This window comes from Mustela lutreola, chromosome 5, assembly GCF_030435805.1.
Source record: "Mustela lutreola isolate mMusLut2 chromosome 5, mMusLut2.pri, whole genome shotgun sequence".
NCBI classification, from domain to species: Eukaryota; Metazoa; Chordata; class Mammalia; order Carnivora; family Mustelidae; genus Mustela; species Mustela lutreola.
Window position 1 is genome coordinate 64,294,402 of NC_081294.1, and position 25,206 is coordinate 64,319,607.

General features: G+C 48.9%; 1 protein-coding gene and 1 long non-coding RNA gene across 5 annotated transcripts in view; one reads left to right on the forward strand and one right to left on the reverse strand.

Annotated features, from left to right (window-relative positions):
• HRH2 (histamine receptor H2) overlaps positions 1-16,407 on the forward strand; it is a 54,718-nt gene extending 38,311 nt beyond the window's left edge. For 2 of the 4 annotated variants that reach the window (XM_059174346.1, XM_059174345.1), the window contains one exon: positions 13,514-16,407. In XM_059174346.1, the coding sequence (XP_059030329.1) occupies positions 13,514-13,706 (193 nt within the window). In that variant the 3' untranslated portion in view covers positions 13,707-16,407. The other 2 variants (XR_009353870.1, XM_059174347.1) reach the window with 2 other exon arrangements.
• Positions 16,408-16,415: 8 nt separating this feature from the next.
• The window catches only part of LOC131831937 (uncharacterized), a 62,697-nt gene continuing 53,906 nt past the window's right edge, over positions 16,416-25,206 (reverse strand). The window contains exons 2-3 of the long non-coding RNA XR_009353871.1: positions 20,647-20,727; positions 16,416-16,712 (exon numbers count right to left, since the gene is read on the reverse strand). This is a non-coding gene — a long non-coding RNA (uncharacterized LOC131831937). The remainder of the gene's footprint in view (positions 16,713-20,646; positions 20,728-25,206) is intronic.

The window sequence follows — 25,206 nt, forward strand, 5'->3', positions numbered from 1 at the left end:
ACTTGGATCAGGCCCAAGGAACAGTTTCAACCCAAATTATATATAAATGCTTAACAAGAGAGAGAATTTATGCCAAACCCCCAATGTGTTTGTGTCAAGAATCTTCTGGCAAGGGCAGCAAAGAACATGTTTTTCATATTAATAAATTGTTCTGAGTGCGGAGGCAAATTCAGTAAAATGTGTCCTTGTCACGCCCCAAGCTGTGAGTACACATGGGGAGCCCAAGCCAAGCAGGTGTGCCACAGGACTGCCGAGGGACCCCCGCCCTGGTGGATGAGGGAACTGGATTCCTTGCTGCCTGTGTATCACGTCTCTCTCCGCGTCCCAGTTTCCTCATCTGTCAGAGAGCTAAGACTTCTGGAGGCTGCCACGGCTCCTGAAGAGACAGCAGTGAGTCGCAGAGATCTCCACTCTGGGGGCAGTTCGTGAAACCCATAGGGGCTGTTTGTGGTGGGGTCGGGGACAGGGATGGGGTACACCTGAGACCCACTGTGCACTGAAGGGTGTCCATAGCCCCTGAGGCTCTCCTGGGATTCATGGATGACTTACTCTCCACTCAGAGATAGGAAGGAGGGAGCCTGGGGAGTTTGTCCCAGCTGGCGGAAGGGGTGGGTAGTTCTGGGGCGCACTGGCGGGTCTGCGGCTGCAGACTGATCAATGCAGAAGGTTGCAGCGTGCAGGGAGGGCTGCAGGCTTGGGCAGCACCTGCCCATGGATGGGACTCCAGCCTTCCTCCTTCCAGGATTGAACGACATGCCATTGTCACCCAGGGACCAGCATTCGGGGTGGGTGGCGAGGCAGTCCCAATGCCCAGAGGATTCAGGGAACTTCCACAATGGAAGTGGAAGTGGAAGGAAAGTGGGAACTTCCCTTTCCACAATGACTTTAGAAGCACAGTATTTATAAATACTGAAATTATTGTGGAAGGGGAACCAGAAGATTGAAAGTCAAGGAGAAACACCATTCCTGTTACCATCTTATGCAATCCCTGAGATCATGGCTCTGTTCCCCCTTTGTGTTCTTCATGAGCAGATGTGGCCTCAATATCATGGCCAAAAAGAGGTTCCACACTTGCGAGTTCTTCAGCAGGGCCACATGTCTCCTGTTTTAGGGGCTGCAAAGTCTTACTGAGTGACTGAGTCACTCGTCCTTTACCAAGGGCACACTCTCCTGCAGGGGTTTGGATGGGACAGAAAGAGACACTCCTGGAGACCCTAGAAGAGCAAGGAGGGGTACAGACACATGTGATCGGTGCTCAGACCCCCTTGCTGTGGGGGCTGGGCTGGGAGGGCAGAGAAAGCCTCCTGGAAGGGGCGACATCTCAGCTGACCCCTGAAGGCCAGTAGGTAGTTTCTAAGCTGAGGAGCAGAGGGGCCATTCTGGACAAAGGAACATGGGGAGAGGGGTGCCCTCATAGGGAATGAGATGCCATTTAGTGCTGTGGTCTGTCGAGAGAGCGCTGAGCCGACCTCCCCAATTTTGTTGGCTGGTTGACCTTGAGCAAGTCCTTCCCTCTCTAAAACTCTGTTCCCATCTGAAAAGTGGGGCTCGTCCTTACAGCACCTCCACCGCAGGCTGGAGAAGAAGCAAGGCTGTTAATGCATGTGGCTGGGACAGCAGCCTATGGAGCAGCCCTGAGCCTGCACAGGTGGAAGATTCTTTGTTTTGTTCTGCTCATGGTGCCCGTGGACCACCATTTCACCATGGTGGAGAGAAGCGTATACTTTCCAGGTCAGGGAGCTCGGTCACATCCCGCTGGAAACACAGTGACTTTGGAAGTTGAACCAACTCAAAACAAGATTCTCTCCACTCCCTGCCCATCTCCTTCCCTCTCGGGTAAGCCTTCCCAGAGGCTGTCTGACTCCCATGGCGTCCTCTGGACCACAATAGACCTGTCACGCCAGTTTCTCCATCCCTGGTGTTTGTGGCATGGTTGGGCCCAGGGACACATCACCTGCTCCTGGGCTCTCCCTGGCACTGATGAGGACCAACCACATCCTCTCAGGGGCTTTGGCCTCTGCTGCAGGCCCCCAGACTCGTTAGACTCCCCCAGCAGGCAGGCCTCAATGCCCAGCCACATGCTGGGGCTCCCTGTAGATCCATGAGATTTGGGGGACCTCCTTCACTCCCTGTGAAGCAGAGGAATTGGGGTATAGGATTAGGCTGAAGCCTCCTCTCTGCCTTGTCTGCAGAGGCCCCTTCTTGTCCTGGCTTCCACTAAGGATAGGGCACAAGCCCCTGTGCTTTCAGCCCCCCGACACTCATCCTCCAGTGACCCCCCCACTTCAATTCCAATCTGAGTTATAACCCCAAAGGAGAGTGACTGGGGGGCCCACTCTACTACCTTGCCAAGCAAGCCCTTGACATCTCAAAATAGTATCTCAGGTGAGACGTCACACACCTGGCACACTGGCCTGCCTTTAACAACCAATTACCTGGTGACAGTGACTAGTCACTACCATGGCTCTGGGAGCAGTTGAGCTTGCTGGAGTCAGACAGACCTTGGGCACATTACCTAACCTCTCCATGCCTCAGTTTCTTGGTCTGTAAAATGCGGGTGTTGCCAGGACCCACTTCAGAAGGTTGCAAGGATTAAAGGAGACAATAAATGTAAAGTCTGGAGAACCGTGCCTGGCACATGGGGGAGTCCCCAGTGAACACCAGGCCATCGCACTTTGCTTGGTGGGGTGGGGGGGAATGCATGAGGAGCCACCTGGTTGACTGAAATGTTTCCCAATTGCACTTTGCTGTGGTCTCCAGATTTTTTTGCTATTATAAGCAACCCTGTAATGAATATCTCCATGCAGAGAACACTGTTTCTTTCAGATTATTTCCCTAGAAACTGAATTTTTGGGAACAGAATTACTGGTAGAAGGGGAGGGACACTTTAAGCTTTTTTTTTTGTCACCCTTTGCCTAGTTGTTTTCTAGACAGGCTGCCAGGCTTCCCTGCCACCGACCACACTGGAAGGTATCACTTCCTCGAAACCAAGTCGGGAGAGCATCCTGGAAGGGTTGTAAGAGACGCTGCTGGCTAGGGCAGGGCATAGATGCACGGCTTTTTCAGATGGGCAGAGGGGACAGGGAAGAGCTGAGAATCTTTGAAAGGACTGAGAAGGACATCAAAGAGGGGACAGCCTGACACACATCCACGTCCTCAGCCATTCAGATCAAATTAAGTCAGCCTGAAGAGACCAGCGTGTTGATACAGGGAGCTGAGCCCAGGATGCTGCACCTGATAGCACCCAAACATGGGCATGTGGCAGGCCTGCCTGAGCCTCAGTTTCCCCATCTGTAAAGTGGGCATGACATTTCACCTGCCTCACAGAAGTGGGACAGAATGGGTGATCGGAAATGACTTTGAGGATTGACTCGGGTGCCATGGTTCCTTTTTGGCAAGCACCCCCTGGGCTACATGAGCAGGGGCTTTGGGGTTTTCTTAGGTTTACCAAACGTTCTATACTTTCAAGGAGAGGATTGGGCAAGCCATCCAGTCACATGGGGATCACTGGAGGGTTTGAGCTGCAGGGCAGGGGAGCACAAGCCTGGGACTGGGGCGAACTGAATGTGACCCAAATTGCGTGGGTGACGCCTGGGCTCCCCAAGCTGCTTTGCATACAGGAAGGGATCAGGGTGGGTAGGACATCTCCAGCTTCGCAGCTGGGCCACATGGGGCTCCATCAAGGCTCTACCACTTACCTACTGTGGGTCTCTGGGCAAGTGACCCAAGTTCTCTGGGCCCAGACTTCATCTGTTAGTGCTAAGAACTCAATTGTGTGTGTCATACGCGTGCTGTGTAGTTCAGTATTGAGTGCCTGACGCGTGAGTACTGTCCTCACTTTTTTATTTGGCAATTCCAGTGCAGCCCCAGGAACCGGATGATGTGGAGGCAGGGGAGGGGTTGAATGGAAGTAGGGCCCCCCACGCCCTCACGCAACAAGCCCAGTGCACTGTAACATACCCAGCTCCCCTTACTGGCTGTGTGACCTCAGGCAGATTTCTCCCCTTTCCGTGCCTCAGTGTTCTCCTCCATCAAATGGGGAAAATCCTAGCTCTTTCCCCATGGGGTTTGCATGTGGCTTAACTGAGCTCAGACTCACAAAATGCTGAGAACCAGAACGAGAAGGCACTATCATTTGGTTGCCCTCTGGGCTCAGGGCACAGGCTTTGGACCAAAGAGACGTGGTGAGAACCCCATTCCTCTACCCACCAACTCTGCGACCTTGGTCAGGTCACTTAATTCCACAAAGGTCTCCTCCCCTCATCCGTCAAGATGTGAGCAGTGTCCATGTGGCAGGCCAAGACCTGACGCCTGAAATGCTCAACATGACTGGAGATCTAGGGCCTTCAAGAGAACACCCATGAAAATGGCCCGGACCCGCACCCTGCAGCCTTGGCCGTCCCCGTCTGCGTGAGCACCTGTGACAAAGGGTCACACTCCCTCCCCACCAGCCACCCTATCCCTGGCAGTCACTCAGGTACAATCTCACTGACCCACGTAGGTGTGAGATCACGGAGAAGGGCCAGTCCAGGCCACAAGCTGAGACTGTTCCTCGGCTGATTACTGACACTCCTGGGCTCCATAGCCTCCAGCATCACTCCAGGGCCTGCCAGGTTGCTGGCAAACCCATCTAGCAGGCCTTTCCCGTTCCAGCTATAGGACCCCTTTCCGTCTCCTCTCCCACTGCATCCGCAGGCTCCTTTTGCTCCAGATGAACTAGACAGCCCAGGCTGCCCTCTCTGCCTGAAGAGACACCCACCCCTTACTGACATCCCCATTCGATTTCCACTCATTGCCCCAGGCCCAACTCAAAGGCCACCTGCTCCGCGGAACTTCCCCTGATCCCCGGGGCCAGAAACGGTTCTGTGCCCATCATCTTGCCCAGGCACACCCACACACACTCGGGCCCTAGCACACACTCACTTGCCCATCCGCATACGTGTGTTCACGTTCATAGCTACTCACACCTGTGAGTTACCGGAGACCAGCAACCTTTCCCTGACCATCGCCACGTCTCTCATTTTAACCTCGGTCCTGTTCTGTCCAATTCATTTCGCCTGGTCCTCAGAAAGAAGCAGGCCACAGTGGCAAGGTGTGTACGTGGGAGCCAAGAGCTGTTGTTTCCTATTTGAGTTTTGTTATTGAGTGACCTAGGCACATCACTTAACCCCCAGAGCCTTAGTTTCTTGGTCTGTGAAATGGGACTCATCTTATAGCACCACCGGGAGGGTTAACTAGAAAAAGGATGCCACACAGCCCACTCAGGACCTAGCACGTGAGCACTCAGTAAACACCAGTTCCTGTCGATCATGTACTCATTCACCAGTACAGTGCAGGATGCCTACTCTGTGCCAGGCCCCTCACGACTGCCAGAGTCATAGCCGACCCCTCCCTCACCGAGCTCCCAGAGCCGTCCCAGGCATTCAGCATTCAGGGACGGGTGTCCCGAGATGTCCCTAATAATTAAGATCCCTTTGATGAGCCCAAAGCTTTCAGACCCTCACCATCTGTTTCCTTTGTCATGAGGGAAAAATTAAAAGGGGTCAATGGCTTATGACTGTCACCTCCAGATCTCAACTACATCCCAGGGAGTTCCGGGGTGCCTTTCTTAGATAAATTTCACCTTCTCTGGAAATGAGCACAGTGTGTGTACAAAACTCCAGGAGGAAGCCTCCGCCCAGTTCACCGTGATACCTGCTGCTGAAGGACAAAAGACCTCGCCACTAGCCCTTGGAAACAGATGCTGCTGTAGGCAAACCCTCTGTATCTGCTTCCAGAAGATTCTGAGTAGAGCTGAAAAATTAATTTCTTTCATGAGCGGAGGCCTGAAGTTGGGTCATCCCCGCATATCGGGCGGTATCACTTTGTGATAGAAAACAAGGATATGTGGAAATGACGCTCTGATTGGCGTCTGGGTAGTCCAGTGTCCTGAAATGTCCACCTCGTAGCTTATTCCAGAACAACCAGAAAATAAGCCTGGCCCTGAGAAGAGGGTCACCCCTGACTTTGACAAAAGCTTAAGGCAGGGGAAAGAGCACTGGTGGGTTACAGCTGGCTCCCCGCGAACGAGAGAGCCTCTTCTCCTTTCTCTTCTCCTCTACTTCCTTTTCCCCATAAAGGAGTTTCGGTGACCCAGTTCCCAGGATGTAGGCAAAGCTGACACGTGGCAGTAGCGGTTCTGCTGTGTGGTTGGGCACAGAAATGGGTTCAGAGATCAGCCCAGACCCTCAACACACAGTCCCTCAACTTCCAGCTCTTAGGGAACCTGAGGAACAAAACAGCCAGTGGCCACGCCTATTGCAGGAAACAAGGGAGGAGGAGGAGGAACCTTCCTCTTCCAGCCCTTTCACTGGGATCATCCCCATTTTACAGATGAAGACAGGGACTTGAGAAAGAGATGGAGTTGTCCTGAGACCCAACAGCGGGGGAATGAGGAAGGCTCAAACCACACTCAGGACTCCTGGTCCCAACGCTCATGCTTTCTCCATCCCCCCAGCACATGGTGAGTCTCAGAGTTGCTGGCTAAAATGGTCAGCATCCCTCACTGCCCCTCCCGGGGTTCCTGTCCACAAGGCTTTTCCCAGCCAGCAGCAGGGAGGTGGATATAGAAATAAAGGCAGCATGAGTCACCACACACAGTTTCTGATGATCTGTGAATTGGGGAAGTCAGAACATGGGAGAATCACTATTGAAGCTGGGATTGGTTGAGCTTTTCATGTTCACACACATGACTGAACACCTACTAGAAACTTGGACAGTGGGGCTGAAGATGAAAGGTCCAGCGCCTGCCTTTAGTCTGGGAGACAGACAAGTCAACTGAGAGTTAACCCCAGGAGGTCAGGGCCTCGGTGCTGTAAGAGCTGGGAGGGGCTCCACGATCCTGGGAAGCCTCAGAGACAGCTTCCCATGGAAGGTGATGCTCGAGCAGAACCTTGAAACAGAAGTAGAAGTTGATCGTCAGCAAAGAACATAAAGACATCTCTAGCAGTGGGACACGGGCAAAAGCACTCATGGAAGTGATGGCAGGTTTGTGTGTGTGTGGTCGTTGGTGCTCTATGCAGGAGACAGAAGTGGTGAAGAGCACTGACACTTGTTACCTGTAGTCCTCACAGCAGTCCTGTGAGGATGCTGTTACAGACTTGTTTCACAGAGGAGAAAACCGAGGTTCAGAGAGGGCCTGAGCAAGGCTTCCTATAGAGAGAGTAGTGCTGAAACTGGATCTGTACCATGGGTGGCTGAATATATTCTAACACCCTCAATGTGAAAAGATGAGATTCAGATTCAAATTCAGATTCTAGGTGTATTATAATCAGAATACTGTTGACTGCCAGGATCAGAAACCCAGTGGAAAGAGGCTGGAAGGGGGGGTGCCTGGGTGACTCAGTTGGTTAGGCATTCAGCTCTTTATTTTGGCTCAGATCATGATCTCTGGGTCATGAGATTAAGCCCCGCATCAGGCTCTGCACTGGACGTAGAGCCTGCTTAAGATTCTTGCTCTCGGGGCACCTGAGTGGCTCAGTGGTTAAGCCTCTGCCTCTGGCTCAGTCATGATCCCCGGGTCCTGGGATCAAGCCCTGCATCGGGCTCTCTGCTCAGCAGGAAACCTGCTTCCCCTTTTCTCTGCCTGCCTCTCTGCCTACTTTTGATCTCTGTCTGTCAAATAAATAAAATCTTAAAAAAAAAAAAGATTCTCTCTCTCTCCCTCTACCCCTTCTGCCACACTCATGCACATGTGAACTTGCTCTTGCTCTCAAAAAATAAATAAATAAAATAAAGAGGCTGGGATTGGTGGAGGTGGGGAACTGGCTCATAAAACTGAAGAAAACAAGGGTACCTGGGTGGCTCAGTGGGTTAAGCCTCTGCCTTCAGCCCAGATCCTGATCTCAGGGTCCTGGGATTGAGTCCCACATTGGGCTCTCTGCTTAGCAGGGAGCTTGCTTTCTGCCCCCCACTCTCTGCCTGCCTCTCTGCCTACTTGTAATCTCTCTCTCTGTCAAATAAATAAATAAAATCTTTTTAAAAAAAATCTGAAGAAAACAAGGGGAGCTTCAAGCATGGCTGGATCCAAATGTGTAAATGTCATCAGAAATGTGCCTTTCTCCAGCTTTCAACTCAGTTTTACACTGTATTCACCTCATTCTCAGAGTCTCCCAGTGGTGCCACCAGCAGCTCCAAGCTCATATCTTACCGTCTTAGCAACTCCAGTGGAAAATGTATCTCTTTCTTACTGTTCCAACAAAAAAGTTTCAGACTTTCATTGGCTGGGTGGGTCCTATGTCTGACTCTGTGAACGCACCTGGAGCCAGGGCAAAGAATAAGAGGTGAATCCCACCTTGCTCATGTGGGCAACGAGCGAGGAAGGCTGGATTCCAAAGAATCAAAGTGCTATTACCAAGAGAAGGGGAATAGATAATGGGAAGGCGAAAATGACAGTTGTTTACCATAAGCACTTACTGTGTGGCAAAACCCATATTATGTGCTCTTGAGAACCCCCATTAACATCCCCCAGCTTCCAGATTTAGGGCTCGGCAGCATGCACCATGGGGCTATGAAGGGGGCCAAAGAATATTAAACCTATAAAAATATTGGTATCTCTAGACTCTATAATGTAATAGAGTCTACACAGTATTGGAATTTAGCTTATTAGTGTCTCATCCCAATTTACATTTGACAAGAATGGCAAACTAAGTAAAGGGGACGGGCTCCACGACACTAGACTTTATTATGTTAAATATGCATGCTAAAATTATTTTATAAGAGGCCAGAAATTCCACAAAGTGAGAAGGAAAGAGAATGAGGGGAGAAGGGGCAATTTAAAGCAAAGCAAGAAAAGATAGGAAAAGTTAGAAAAGGTGGGGCAAATATAAAACACAAAACCACACTGAAGAAATTAGTGAAAATTATCAGTAATCACAATACATGGTGTAAATGGAATAAACTATCCAAGTAAGAAAAACAAAGCTTGTCAGATTTTTTTTTAAACCAAAACAAATGTTTTTAGAAGAAATAGACTTAAGGAAACAAAAATATTGAAAGTATAAGGAAAGTAAAGTACAATATGCTAGTCAAATATTAACCAAAGGAAATGTGGGTAACTATATTAATATCAGACAAAGTGAATGCTAAACAAAAAATTTTACTAAAGATAGAGATGGTCACAATATTTTGAAAAAAGACTCTATTTACTGGGATAATAATAATTCTAAACACATAGGTACCTAATAAGCTAGCCTCAAAAATACATAAAGTAAAATTGACAGAACTACAAAGAGAAATCAATCACAATCATCATAAATAAACAATATTAAGAGTTTAGAAAGGATATTATTTTAGATGACACAGAGATTAGGAAAGCGAATATGAATGCTGTAATCAATTCTATGCCCCAAACAAGGGAAAACTCAGATAAGGGGGAAATTTTCTAGCAGAACAGAACTTGCCAAAACTGACTTGCAATGAGATAGAAAACTGGAATGGTCCTGTAATCATTAGAAATAAATAAAGTGAATGAAACACCAGTATGACATGGTTTTGCAAAGGAGTTCTACCAAATACTCTAGGAATAGATCATTCCAATTCTGCTCAAACTCTATCAGGGTTTTGATGAGGCCATTATCATGTAAATTCAAAAACAAGTATGAGAAGGGAAATGATTTAAAAAAATGGAAAACAACTCAGATGTCTATCAACAGGTGAATGGATAAGTAAATTGGAGTATTTTCACATAATAGAATACAGCAGTGAAAATGAACTATAGGAACATAAACAATTTAATCTCAAAAATAGAGTGTTCAACAACAATAAAAGGTAGCTAGAGGAAAAAAATCATAAAACATGATTTCATTTATATAAAAGGAAATCTGAATTTTAAATACTTTTGATTTATAGTTTTAATCCTTCTTTGGATTTTTCTGGGTTGTTTGTTTGTTTGTTTGTTTTTTACAAGTGGTGAATTTTTTTTAAATTCCAGAGTAAATTATATAAATTAATGCTTATTACCTAGGTGAAAATGATTGAGATGTATGTTGAGAGATTATGTATCCCAAAACCCACTAACTGCATTAAGTAATCAAAATTTTAGTATCTGAAACTGTGTATTAACTGATAAATAAGCCAATATTTTTCTCTTTTTTCTTTAAGATTTATTTATTTATTTTGGAGAGAGCATGTGGGACCGTGCTTGAGTGGGAGGAGGGGCAGAGGCAGAGAGAATCCTCAAGGGGACTCCCCTTTAAGTGCAGAACCTGTCTGGGGTCTGGGCTGGATCCCAGGACCCTGAGATCAGGACCTGAGCCCAAACCAAGAGTCAGACGCTTAACTGAGTGAGCCTCCCAGGTGCCCCACTAAGCCAGTATTTTTCAAGCCTTTATATGCACTCAAAATGTCAAATAAGTGGTGAGCCCTTCCAGTCATGTTAAACTTGTGTTTGCAATTATAAAATATTGTAAAAGTTGTTTTGTTTACAGGTATCAAGTGTTGAAGAGGGTTGTTACCGTCATAAAGTATAGCCAGTTGGTTGTGTTTACAAACTGTCATAGAAGGTTGTTTTGCTGACTATATTATTACCAGAAATAGTCTACCTCAAATAATACTCTGTGTTGGTATATTAGACAAAAATCTTTTTTTTTTTCTTTTTAAAGAGAGAGAGAGAGAGTGAGCCCGAACAGTGTGGGAGGGGCAGAGGGAGAAGAAGAGAGAGAGAATCCCAAGACTGAAATCATGACCCTGAGATCATGACCTGACCAGAAACCAAGAGTCGGATGCTTAACCCACTGCACCACCCAGGCGCCCCTGGGCAAAAGTCTTTTGGTCGCAAGTGGTAGTAATTCAGTAGGAGAACTACTGACTGCCTTATTTCATGGGCTCCCAGCTTCTCTGTCTCATAAGAAAGGTGCAGCAGTCACGGGAGGGACCCTTTTTCTCCCTGGCTGTGTTCTGAACTCACCCCTCAAGCAGTCGCAGGTGCCACATGGAGAGGCATCTGGGAGGTGGGGCCCGATGATCGCCCTCCCACCCGGACCACATGCTGTGGGGAGTCGATGTTTGCCAAAGGAAGGCATGTGAGGCAGAGAAGAGATTCATCTCGAGACAATTGTCATCCATGAACAGCCTTATTCCAGACAGACCATCCAGATTTAGCCCCAATTTAGAAAATGCCAATGCTGCTGAATCAATCGTTATTTTATAAAAAGAATGAAGCTATAATTTGCCACCCCCCTCTCTGCCAATAAATAAATAAATAAATAAAGTGTAGGCAGAACGACCCAGTAGGCTGTTTCAATACCTAAGTACTTGCTGGGACAAATCAGGTACTAGTAAATTCTGTCTCTTAACCTGAAAGGTGGTATCCATTTTAGTATTCTTTAAGAGTCTTTAAACCATGCACATTTGTTTTTTTATATAGTCTTTTGGGATGTATGATGTACTTCATTTAAAAATACTTAATGACAGATCCAACATGTAACAAAGATATGCCTGAGAAGAGGAGTTATTTGAGATGTTTATCTTCTTTGTTTTGTTCATCTGTCTGTCCCAAAGTTTTTACAAGGAGCATGTGATATTTCCATAGTAATATTATTTTAAGGGATCTGTGAGCTCTTTAGAAGGGAGCCGGTTATTTCCTAGCCAAAGCTAGCTTTTCTTTGGTAATTTCAGGGAAAGTCGCTTGATCAGAGCTGCGTCTGGAATGTTAATCCAAGAGTAGATAACCTGCCTGGTAGCACGAAGGATGGGGCCTCTGACGTGCCAGGGGTATAACCTTGAGGTCCAGGTGAGGGCCTGTGTTCCGGGGAGGGAAGGGCTGGCCATACCTCCAGGGAGTGCTTGGGCCACTGGCGGCCTTCAGCAGTGGCCAGGCTAGAGCCTACCTAAGCACTGAGGGGATCTGGGGTGTCGGGGGCAGCTGTCATCTGTATCTTACAAAGTCAGGCATCCCAATCCATAACCCCTATCCATCTATCTAACAGATGCCAAAGGGAAGCTCGATGCTCTTCCCTCTCTCTATGTAGAAGGGAGGAGGAGCAGGGAGATAGATTCTTCTGGCAGCCAGATGACCTTCACAGATGATCGTGGGAGCGGAGGCCAGGTGTGATCTTCATGGACATCCTAGGAAGCACAGTGTCTCAGGACGAAGCAGTGGCTGGCTCCCAGCTTGAAGCTGACGAGGAAAGCTACCACTCCAGCCTAGGCAGGGAAGCCAGAAAGGAGGTAGCGGTCCTGGCTTTAGACAGAGCTGAAGCCAGATTTTTTGTCTTGGGATGGCAGAGACCCCAGAAACAGTCTCTAGGGACACCACACAGTACTCAGCTTCTCCTGTGTTTGAGCTAAGTGGAAGCTGGGATGTGTTGGGGTCTCAGAATGACACTCCCCAAACCACAGTCGCTTGCGCATTCCCTTCCCCATCCAGTCCAGCCCCTAGTCTTGTCCCACCTATATTATATGCTCTTAAATCTCTACACCAACTTGCTGTTTTCACTAAAATATATGAGGAAACTTTATACTGTCACTATTAATGGAAACAGTATCATTGGTGGAAAACAGAAAGAGCTCATGAGCATAGATACAATCACACGAAACAATGTCATCAAAGTTGGACCAGGCCCAGTTGCCTGCTTACACCTCTGAGCCTGCCTCCTGTTCTCTGTTCTAAAGGGAGATCTGCAGGTGTTGGGTGCGGAAGACACAGGAGCGCCACACTGAGCCTTTCCTTCTGACTTGAAATAAAGATGATAAAGGAATTCTTACTGGCTGAAAGCAGCTAAAGAGAAAAGCTGGTCTGCTATCTGTACCTTCGCAGGCAATAGCTCCAAGGAACTTTGTATGCCCCGAAGGGAAGGAAATCTCTTCTTCATAAAAATGTCTGCCAAATAGCCTGTTTAAAAGCTTTCCTACCAAGCTTTTGGCTAACTCAGTGTTCGAGATCTATTGTTTGATCAGATTGACTCCGAGGACATTAACTGAGTAACTATTATCTGCCAGCTGTAATTGCCGGGGGGCTAGTGCCTTGCCTTTGGGGGAGCACACATTCTAATGGAGACAGATGTGCTCACAACTGATTGTAAGGCAAGGCTGAGTAAATCTGGGCGTCTTTTCTCAGCCTCCCTTCAAGCCATGCAAGGAATCATTTCACTGAGAGTGAGAAACAGCAAACACTAATTGGGCTCCTGGTGTGAGCCAGGCAAGGTGTGGCATACTTTGGTATATATCTTATAACACTTAGTCCTTCCAAGAATTGGAAAGGTGGCTGTTTTTCCCCCACCTAGGGTTCGGAGGAGTTAAGGGGCGCACGGCATGCTGGAAGCAGGCGTGAGATCTGAGAGCAGATCTCCTGAATGCAGCCCTCGATGTCCTTGCGGCACGTGGGCTGCCCTGGTGGCCAAGGAAGGGTTCCCCCACCCCACCCCACCCTTCCCCGGGCTGGCTCAGAGGAAGCAAAGGCCAGAGGGTGGGCCCTGTGCCCGCTGGCCTTGCTCCATGGTCCTGTCAGCCCTGACCTATGCTTGTGTCTCCTCAGGAAGCCCGCGCTCTCCAGTACGCTGTGCTCCGGCAACCTTCTAAGCTGCTGCAAGAGTCTGTGGGGGCGTAGGTTCCTCCAGAGACACATGAGAGGCCCCTCAGAGGAGCAGCCAGGAGAGACGCTGTCCAAAGAGCCACTGAGGATACCACCCCAGGAAGCGGGGAGGACTCTGCCCTCCGAGGCTGTGTAGACCCGGCCCAGGACACACAAGATACTGCTTCTGGTCACCAAGATTGGACTCCTGGAGCCATTAAGGACCCAGAAACCCCCAGAGCCACCAAGGAGGCACCCTAGCCTGAGTCTAGGGACTCCTGGAGCACACAGCGGGGTGCTGGGGTCCTCAGGTCTATGCAGAGCAGCCCGGCCGGTGCTCAGCATTCTCAGCAGATGTTCAGAACTCTCCTGGGCATGGGTCCCCTGAATCCCATGGGTTCAAAGCTCACGTTGGGGCTGGCCCCAAGTCTCAAGCCGAGATGGCTGGTACGGGGGGTGTGTGCACAGGTGTGTGCGTGGATTTGGCCACGCAGGAACACGCAGGCCCTCTGAGCGCAGCAGGGGTGTCACCATAAAGAGTTAGCCTGTCACTCCCTCACAGGTTCTATGGGATGAAGGAAAGGCAAGAGAAAGGAAGAGAAGGGAAGACAAGAAAGAAAATTTGCCTTCACTGAGCACCTGCCGTGTGCTAAGCACTTCAACTGCAGGAGCTCACGTAATCCTTTGAACCTGTGGCAAGAATCACCAACCTACTTTACAGAGGTAGAAACTGAGTGTTCAGGAAGACTGGGGTCCGCCCCAGGTCGAGCTCAGCTAGCACGCATGCCTGGCTCCTCGGAGGCCCTCAAAAGATAGTTGTTGAAGGAACAAAGGAATGGGAGTGTGGGCAAAAAGCCAGGCCTCAAGCCCGCATCCTTGACCTGACATTGCACTGCTGCTGAGGAGAGAGCAAGGTGTTGTCTTGACTCAGTCCACCCTTCTCTTAGCGGGGCTCCGACCTGGGGCCTGAGGGGTCCCTTCATGCTGCAGCACTGGCCCTCTCTGGTGCTTTCCATCAACAAGAGCGGGTGTGGAGCAGAGCCAATAGCAGGGGCAGGTTTTGGGGGGGGGGGGGTAGTGAGCCAGAGGGAGAGCTTGCACTGGGGGGTGGGGAGTTGACCACACAGTCACATCCTCTGCTGGATGTGGGACCTTGGGTGGATCAGTAGTGATCTCTCTGAGCAGCTCTTGACTCCCACCCAAGAGGGTAAGATCCCCTTTGCTATTCACAGGGTTGTTGAAGAGACCCAAGGCAATGGGGGTGGTGCCACCCAGAGGAACGGGGTGTGCTTGGACTCTCCCCAATAACCACGGCCCTTCCCTGATCCCACTCCTCCCTTGGTTCCACGAACCCCCAGTGGTGTCCCCCTTCGTGCACACCCAGGCCTTCTGGGCCGGCTGGTGGCCGTCCTCTCTCCCGCTGTCCGGTGTGCCTGTCCCACGAGCCTTCTCTCCTCACTCTTCTCATTCACTTCTGTCCCACTGTGGCCTCGTGTGTACCCTTGTAACTCAAGTCACCAGGAGATTTATCTGTGACGAAATAATTCACAGGTTTGTGCCCAGGCTTCCCCTGGGAGCTTTCCACTCCTAGCCGCATGCCCGACCCCTCTGCCTGGTGTTCCAAAGGCGCCTCTCTTCTAGCCTGTCCGCAACCACACTCTGACCTTCTCCCTGCACTGGTTCCTCTGCCAGCTTCCCTGTCTCACACACAAGGCTGCCGCCGGCTTTGCAGCCTGAGGGTCAGCTCCTCATGGTCCATTTTCTCGCGTCCCAACTGCACAGGTCCCAACTGTCTGCTTGATTCTCTCTTCCTGCCCTGTCCACACTCAGCCCCACTGCCATCCCTTGGGCAGGACAACTGAGATAGCTTCCTGACAGCTCTCCGCGTTCCCCACTGGCCTCTGCCCACCCCTGCCCCCACCCAACAGCCACAGCAGGCTAAGCAAAATGCTGCTGTGGTCACATGTGGCATGCAGGTGACCACCTTTCTCCTGGGCCACCACTCTGCGTGCTCAGGCCTGTCGTGGCCCTCCGGCCTCCTCCAGCCACACTGCCCTCTGTATCTCGGCCCTGATCCTCCTGGCTTCTCCTTTCTGTTTGTTTATCCTCCTGCTCCTACCCGATGTAGGGCCATGCACAGAGCTGTTTCCATGACGTGGAATGCTTTTCCCACCCATCTGGCCATGAGAGCTTAGCTGAAATACCACTTCTTAAGGAAGTCTTCCTTGACCCACCCCATTAGGTCAGGCCTCCCCCCCGACACACACACACACACCACAACGGGCCTCAGAAGCCACTGCGTGTTTGTGATTTACAGTCATCTGTGTGGTTCCCTCCCCTTTGTCTGTCTCCCCCACTCAGGAGGCCATGGGCCCTGCCTATTTCTGCTGACCTTTGTATATCCAGCCCCTAGAAGGGTGTTTGGCACATAGCTTTAAGCAAGGGCTTTGGCAGTTTATCTGCCAAAACACCTGAAGGCATGATTTGCCCCATGACCCTCAGAGGTGCTCAATCTCTTGGCTGGGTTCCTTCTAGAAGCCCCAGAATCCCTTCCCTGAGGCAGGTGGGTCTCTAAGTCACAGCCAAGGAATTGGAGGCTTAAGATGTGGTCTGGCTAGTGGCAGCCTCATCTGGTTGGGGCTCCGGCCCAGCGTGTGCCCACGAACCTTGCCCCCGGCATGGCAGGGGCCTCCTTTAGGTCTGGGCTGAGCTGCCCCCACCCTTCTGGAGGTTCTGTGGAGCCTCTGCTGGCTGCAGAAGTGGGGTACATGCTGTCTAGAGGAGGGCAGCTTCTGCTGTGGGCCCCCAAACCCATGTTCTGCGTTACCATCATGTTCCAATAAAGCGATCAAAACAGATGCTGCCTTGCAGTTTTATTTTTTCACTTCCTGGTGAGGAACACTCCCCAAACTTCATCACATGGTGTGTCTTGATTTAGAAATGGAGTTATGGTAAAAGACTGGAGTAAAGGCCAACCCGGCAATTGCCTTAAAAAGTCAAGGAGCTCTCAAAGGGACTGGAGAAACCCCACACCGGCAATGAAGGACGGGTTGTCAGAAGGATCAGGCCCTTGTCCGCTGGCCCCACGGGCCAGGTACATGGTGGACTCTCGGTGCGGGTTTGCGGAAGGCCACGCTTCCGCAGTCATCAGCTGCACAGATGCCTGTGTTAGGGAAGAGAAAAAGATAGCTTTCAAATGGAAAAGTTGGTGGTTGAGAGAGTCTGCAACTGGGTAGATGGTTGAGGAGCAAGTAAGAGGCCACCAGACAAGAAGAGGTTCATGGATTTGGGGCCAGGAAGGAATCCCAAAGTCACCAATGAAAGGGTTTGAAAGTTGAAGAGAGGGAGCTGGCCAGATTCGAGATCAGCAGTGACAGTGTCCCCTCGGAGGGAAGGGAGGAGACCAGAGGAGGCTGCAGAGTCCTGAACTTTGGGCCTTGCAGCAAATACAAAAAGGCATACCTCAATGTCAGAGAAGTGATTATGAGTTATCTCAGTCAAAGCTTATAGGAATTGACTGGCTCAAAGTGGATTTTTTTTTTTTTTTTGAAAACTTTATTTATTTATTTGAGAGAGAAGATGAGCAGGGTGAAGAGCAGAGGGGGAAGCAGGCTCCCTGCGGATCAGGGAACCCGATGTGGGACTCGACCCCAGGACCCTGAGATCATGACCTGAGCCAAAGGCAGATGCTTAACCAACCGAGTCAACCAGGGGCCCCTCAAAGTGATAGGGTTTTTTTCAGGGAAGAAAGGACAAAGCTGTGTTAAGGGAGGCTTAGGAAAGTTGAGAGTAGCTGATGGAGTCTATAGCTGGTTGGGAGAAAATGATAGTCTTTATTCAGTGTCCCCTGAACTATAGCAATGGGGGATGATGAATAGTGGGGTGCTATATAGGCAACCAGCCAGGGCTGGAACCTGGGAATCACAATCTAAAATCCTATTCCAACAGGTGTGGATTCCACCAATAGGAAGCCAAAGAGGAGCAAAGCCATTATTGCTAGCTAGACAAATGGGGGAGGAGGGAAAGGAAACCAGGGAGTCCAGAAGGGCTTACCTCAGAGAGTAAGAGCAGGCCCCCAAGGCAGCTGCCTTGGGAGCATGGAAGAGTCTTCATGAGGAGGGCCTAACGTGATGAGGTCTGTGTTATGGAAAGTTCATTCAGACTCTAGTTTGGAAAATTCAGGAATGAGAAGGTCTGTTACAGAGGGGTCATTCATTCTCCAGGTGAGGGAGCAGCCCCACTGCTGGGGAGGGTGGGCTGTAGGATTTTATTAGGATCTATCTCACGCTCTACAGCAGACCCTGGGCTCCATGCTGGGAACCCAGAGGAGCAGACCCCTCCTCCCCCTTCAGAGATTCTGGCCTGGACCTGAAATTACCAGGGAATCATGGAAAGAATGGAACATGGGGGCCAGCACTGGGGTGGTCGAGGCCTGATGGAAGGTGCAGGGTGCGGAGCGTAGGAGGGAGGACGTGGCCATGGCAGCCATGACCTTCTGAAGGGATACGTCCCTGGGGCGTGCTGGGGCCGTGCTGAAACTTAGAAGTGTGGAGGGTGGGTGGGAGCACTCAGAAGCCTGGACTGAGGGAATCCATTTGGAACCCATCTCAGCCTAGCAGCCAGCAATTCGCTTCACTGACCCAACTCCCTCTGGAGCTTTGAGGGCCAATTTATCGTCTTCACTGTCCAGTTGAAGGATCTCTTTCCAGGCCACCCAAGCAGGAACTGACAGCCAAGGACACAGACCTCTTAGGATTCCAAGCATTCCAGTGACAATTCAGGAGACTTAAATTGTCACTAACAGCCTAGAGGGTGACTGGGAGAAAGTCTCCCACACTCAGCCAGCAGCAACAAGGCATTCATAATTTGTTGTTTTTTGGAGGTCTTTGCAGGTGTTGGTATCATGTTCCTGATCTCCCCACTCGGGGTCACAGAACACAACATGGCTTCTCTCATGTCCTGAGATGGCACTGGGCTAGGCCGAGCACTGGCCCAGCTGGGCCAAAGCCCTCACTTGCTGGGGCCTTGCCAGGGCTCTATCTAGGTGTCCAGTAGTCCTGGAAGGATGCCCAAGGAAATACAGCCCCAGAGGGACCTGCAGCCTAGGCTACATGCCTCCCAGTTGACCCCATCCTTTGCTTTCAGCTGACATTTATATGAGCCCCTTCCTGTGCCCAGACATGATGTCAGCCCCTCCACAGACACGAGCTCATTTCTTCCAGCAGTCAGCCCTGGCAGGTAGAGGCTCACATCCCCACCAGCTGGGGCCTGAAGAGCGTCACAAAGTGCCCAGAGTTAAAAGCCTAAGTATGTGACACAGCTGAGGTTCCAACCCAGACCCGCTTCTCTTCAAAATTGTGACATTACAGAGAAAGCTGGAGTCCTTCTGACTACCCCTTCCCATCCCTTCCCCTAGCAATTCCCCCTGAGGACACCACTGCTACCCAGTTGCCTGTGTGGTGTTCGGGTCAGTTTTGTTTGCTTCTCAACACAAATGTTATATTCTATGTACTGAACTCCGCAATGTGTCTTCAAGGTTCAACCCCATTAGCCCATAAAGGGCTCCTTCATTATTGCTAACCATCAGAGGATGTGCCGTGCTGTCCCCCGAGCCAGGAACATTTGAGCCATTTCTAATTTTTAGCTGTTTAAACAAGACTACGTTGATCGTCTGACAATACTTCCTTGTGCACATATGCAAGTGGGTTTTGGTGGTGGTGGCGTGTGAATGTGTTTAGCATACCAACAAGTGTAATTCTGGAATTGGAGTGTACCTGTTGCCCAGCAGCCTTGCAGAGAGGCACAGATCCTCCAGGCTCTCAGCAGCAACCCTGGGGGTGGAGGGCCTGGCTCCCTACAGCCCCACCATCCCTTCTGTGTCTTTTCTATCATGCACTGTGGCTTCTTTCTTCCCCTAGAGGTTAGAATATTCTCCCCCAGAGATGTCCTACCTCAAGTGAGTACAGGACAGGACTTTTAACTAGAAGAAATTCTCAGAACGTTCCTTGGGTTCACCCCAGGCTTTCCATGAGCTCTACGAAGCCTTGCCTTCCTCCTGTGGGTCTCCATGGAAGAAGCCAACCTGTCCAAGTCACACAGCTGGTGAGAGACTGGATTCGATCAAGATGGCCACAGTAATGGTGCATAACAAGCATGCCCAAACTCTCTCAGAAAATGATAGTAAACATTTATTTAGCTCATGAATCTGCAGGCTGGCCAACCCAGGATGGGCTCTGCAGGGTGGCATAGCTTTGTTCCACATGCCTCCCATCCTCTGTCATCTCTTGGGACCAGCAGGCCCACCTAGGCATGTTCTTGTCATGGAAATGGCAGGGACACACAAGACTGTAAGCCCAGTGGTACAAGCACATTTCAAGTTCCTGAGCATCTTGCCCACAAGCACATTAGCCAAAGCGAATCCCACAGCCAAGTCATGGGTAGAGAGAGTAAATCTACTCCTCCAATGGATTGGAGATCAAACCAAACTTGTCCAGATCTCAAGGGATCAGGATGCCCCAGGTGTCATTTTGGTTATACAGGGGTAACAAAATCTACCTTACAGGTTGAGGTTTAAGATTAAGGATTAAGGGGCGCCTGGGTGGCTCAGTGAGTTAAAGCCTCTGCCTTCGGCTCAGGTCATGATCCCAGGGTCCTGGGATCGAGCCCCACATCGGGCTCTCTGCCTGACGGGGAGCCTGCTTCCTCCTCTCTCTCTCTCTGCCTGCCTCTCTGCCTACTTGTGAACTCTGTCAAATAAATAAATAAAATCTTAAAAAAAAAAAAAAAAGATTAAGGTTTAAGGTTTAAGAATTAAGGGACATGATCAAAAAAGGCATCTGATGACTACATAGAGACAACAATTATTTGAGTGAATTTTCCTCATGGTTACATCCTCAGAAAATGGCCCTCTCACAAATGCCTCATACAACCTGATAGGTTTTTCCAATGTGAAGATCACGTCTCACATGGCATAAAATGCTAAGCACTGGGTGGGTCTAAGCAGGTGTTTCCAACAGTCTGAAACAGTTTCGACTCAGATCACAAATGAGAAGAGGAGGAAATGTATCTTCTCCATTAGCGGAGCTTGCAGAGCTTACGTCTCCCTTGAAACATGATACTACAGATAGACTCAGCCCAAGGTAAACTGTGGTTTGAGCCAGCCAGCCAGAGCAGGAGCCCTGAAACAACATGAAGGCAACCACAAATATGTTAACTCAAGTTTCCACAGTCATTCTTCCATCGTAGCTAGCAAATCGTGCATTGACCCCAAACTCTCAACAAAGTAAATGACTCTCCGTTGTGGAATTTTGAAAAATACATTGCTGCGCTGATCCTTCTCTGGATTTTTTTTTATTATTATTATTAAGGTATAATTCACAGACCATCAAGTCATCCTTTAAAGTACACAATTTTTAGTATATCCACCAGGTCACGCAACCATCAGCACTGTCTGATTCCAGAACATTACCATCATCCCAGAAAGAAACTTCATACCCATCGGCAATCACTGCCCCGGCCCTCGACAACAGCCAATCTCCTTTCTATCTCTATGGATTTGACTATTGTGGACATTTTGCTCTATACACATGCCTTCAGAGCAAGCTTGTCGTCCACGGCGACAGCTGCTGAAATTTCAAAACCCAGTCGTTCCTGCTGCTTACCAATAATAAAAAAAAAAAAGTATTATCTAAAATTTCTAAAATTAAAACTCTTTACTATGCCTCCCACTAGTTATTTGATTTGGATCCTCCCAAAGGCAGCCTAAGAAAGGAAAAATAACCACCAAAAAAAAAAAAAACACAGAAAATGTTTTGCTGAGTATTTTCAGAACGGAATCGCTGGGACCAGAGACGTGAATGCGTGACTTTCTTTCTGTATCTAGTTTTTGTTACAGAAAAATCAGTTTTCCCTTGGTTCTACTGAGTAAGTGTTGAACAGAAATTGAGAGACAGAGACCTGGGGGGCTGCCAAACTGTTTATCTGCTCAGGGACCCACACATCTACATCCAGCCTTGACCCCAGCAAGGACTTGCCCCCCCCAAAACCCTTGTCTGTTCTTAAGTAAATCTATCCAAGACTTGGAAATAGGGCTATGGTGATGGCATGTCCTCTGAGCGTCACATGGGAGTGTAACCAGCAGGCCCGATCAGTGTTACATGGTTCTCTAGAGGAAAGTACTTTTATTTTTTTGACTATCTATAATAATAAACAGATCGGGGACCAGACTCTGCAATTACATGTTAATTCGTACAAGATTGATAAGTTGCAGATGATTTTCTTATGGTTCAGTAGAAATGCTAATGATTTCTGTTCAGTGGAAAAGATATTGTCAAAGGTTACAGTTTATTGTCCTGTAGGACACTGACCAGTTTTATTTCTTGACAGTCTCATTTCAAGACTCTTCCTTTCCAGATGTATAGCTGCCTCCAGATCCTTCCTTGAGCCAGATCTACCATCTTTCTTGTTCCCCCACGAACAGGCTCAATTAAACTCCACCACCTGTTGACTATACCTTTGTACAAGTTATGTTTTTAATCTTTTGAAAATCCCACTTGGATAAAAATCTTGTTTTTCTAACCATGGCAGTGGGCAGGGGTGCCCCCTGCTGGCAGGGTTACTCTATCTTTTAGACACTAAACTACATGCTTTTTCATAGACTTCCCGAGCTTCCAAAATATAAGAAAAAGCAAGCTTTAAAAAAAATTAGTAAATGCTTGGTTAAATAACTATAAAATACAGCGTTTTAGAATCCCTCAAGAAAAGAGGAAGGTATATTCTTTTTCTTTTTTTTTATTCATTTGACACAGATCACAAGTAGGCAGAGAGGCAGGCAGAGAGAGAGGAGGGGGGAAGCAGGCTCCCTGCTGAGCAGAGAGCCTGATACAGGGCTCCATCCCAGGACTCCGGGATCATGACCCAAGCTGAAGGCAGAGGCCCTAACCCACTGAGCCACCCAGGTGCCCCAGGAAGTTATATTCTATGTGTCGGTTTCACTAAGTGTAAAATGGAAATAAAAACAGTTATGTACCTGGGGACACTCTCTTGGAGGGGCAGCCTCTCCTGCCTGCCCTATTTCTGAGATGGGATCATTTCTCTGTTACAGAAACCCAGATCCACCCACCAAACCCTTGTAGGCTCCCTAGGATCTGGTGTAAAGGGTGGGCAAAATTCTGGCCCTATAGTCCCAAGACTCTATGCCTCTGTGATCCCTTGTCATGCTTTAGGACCAGTAGACTGGGCTTGGGCCTTGATGCAAGTAGGCTATTGATCTGGCCAACCAGAGACCAATCACTCTTTCTGCACAATCCACCAAACTTCATGGGAAGGCACACTAATAGGAATGTCCTTCTCCCACCTGGTGACAACAGCCACCCAACCACTATGGTTTCATGGACTCCTTGCTGCAGGCTACAAGGACCTGGCACTAAGAAATGCTAAGAATGTTCTGGTTTGAGCTGTCTTTCCGGTAATCAATTCACCGGTTTGTATCCATGGTAACCCCTCCAGGCAAAGAAGAGGTCTCAACAGGGATTTCATGTCTCCATGTCCACAAGATACAAATGATCTTTTTAGCTATCCTAATTTTGATTTTCATGATCTAACAATATCGATTTTGGTCCACCAGGGACAGCAAGGGAGGCTACAAAATGGCATTACTAGCTGTTTCGAGCTCAAGAAACTCAACTCTTAACAGCCATGGGGTGGGGATTGAGCTCCTGTCCTCACTTCTCTGAAACCGTGGTCAGACCCACCACAACCTTGTTGACAAAGCTAGGTTCTATTTCGACCTAAAATAAGAGGAGAAAGCAAATAGGCACCCCGTGGGTCTCAAGGTTTTGAGACTTTTCCTAAGGACCATCATTCCTCTCTTGATCCCGGGACCCTGAGATCTGAATTCTGACTGCAGTCCAAGTTCTAAAGAAGCCTGGTGCTCATTCATTTGTACGTTGGTTTCCCCATCTGTAAAATGGGAGTGACCATCAGTAGAAGGATCAAACCAGGATTGAATGAGATAATATATACAAAGTGCCCAGCACCCACTCGATACTTAGTAAATATTTGCTTTAAAAGCCCCACAATTTTAAAATAAATAACTGTTTCACATGTCACCAGATGAAGATAGTTAAGGTTCCAAGTTTAAAAAAAAAAAAAATCCATGTAGTTTGAAATTTGATGAAGGTCCTTCCTGTATAGATATACTAATATGGGAGGATTTACCCCATATCTTAACACATTAAAATGTTTTCAGACCCCACCTCAAAGGGCTCTATTAGTGTTGAATTCAGCTGCAATTCACCAGCTGGCATAATATTACTGCTTGCTAAATATGTTTAAATATAAACATTGATTGGTTTTGATTTTGTAGTCTTATTTTTTTATTTTTATATCTGGAAATCAACTTTTTTTTTTTTCTTTTTGGCACTATGCACGCAACAGCTAAAGGGGGGGGGGGATGGTGACAACCTCGCAAGAAGAGGGAGGGAGTCCCAAGCTGGAGGTTATAAACTGCAACCACTGCCACAGCGAGCGTTCATTCGCAGGGTTGTTTAAATATTGACCCCAAATCGAAATAGAATGTGACTTGCAAAAAAAAAAAAAAAAAAAAAAAAAAAATGCAAGGGATTGAATATCCTGTATTTGGCAAGATCAGATCCCTTCTTCTTCCTCCAACCAGGGCGCTCGGCTCGTTGCCAGGCAGGCAGCTGTCAATCACAGCTGCCCACGCGTGTGAACGCCCGCCCACTTGTCCAGGGTTTCCTCTCCTGTGAATTCCTCCCACCCGATATAGAACGCAAACATCTGCATTTCCAGCCTCCATCGGCCTTCCGGTACAGACATGTGACTTGGAATTTCCCGATCAAAGGCAACAAGCACCTTCGATGGAAAAATAAGCTCACTGCAGAGAGTGATGGGCTCAGGCACCGGCGCATCAGGCCGGTGGGCAGAACCGGCTTCAGAGGGCTGCCAGTTCTGCCAAGGATCTCTACGCCTCCTAATAAGCCCTAACTAATAAAGCCGTCCTGCTTAATACCCAGCTCCTGGCATGTAGTAGTTACTCGATCCATTATAATTGAATGAAGGCCTGTAAGACAAAAAAACCTCTCCTACGCATTGGTTTTCAAGAACCGGTATGCTTGGGGGAGAAGGACTGGGTCTGGTTTGAGGTATGCGCTCCCCCACTAACTGCAAAGGCCGAGGCTGGGTCTGTCAGACCCTTGGTTGCTAGAGCCTGGAAAGTGTTTGGCGCAGAGTGGGCCCCTGGTGAGCACTGAACTGGTATTATTTAATCCCCTCACCCGTTTCTGTCTCTCCAGAGTCATTTTTGTTCTGCCATGTCCCTAGGAATACCTCACTCCTGCCTGAGAAGGTTGAAACAAGGGGCCCTCCCAAGGTGACCCTCAGACTCCAGCCAGAAGGGCCCCCGCTGTGGTCCCGGAGCTTCAGAGAGTCCTGCCCAGGACCTCCCAGGACCTCCAGCTGTACCTCACAGAGTCAGGAGTCTGTGGGGCCAAGAGGATGTGTCCTCCAGGACCTCAACCCTTCCTTTGAAACCACACTTGAGAGCCTGGATTTCCTCGGCTAAATACTGCTAAAGCCTAACTCTAGCACCTGCATGGGCCTCTTCCCTAGAGCCAACCTCTTTTTTTAAAGATTTA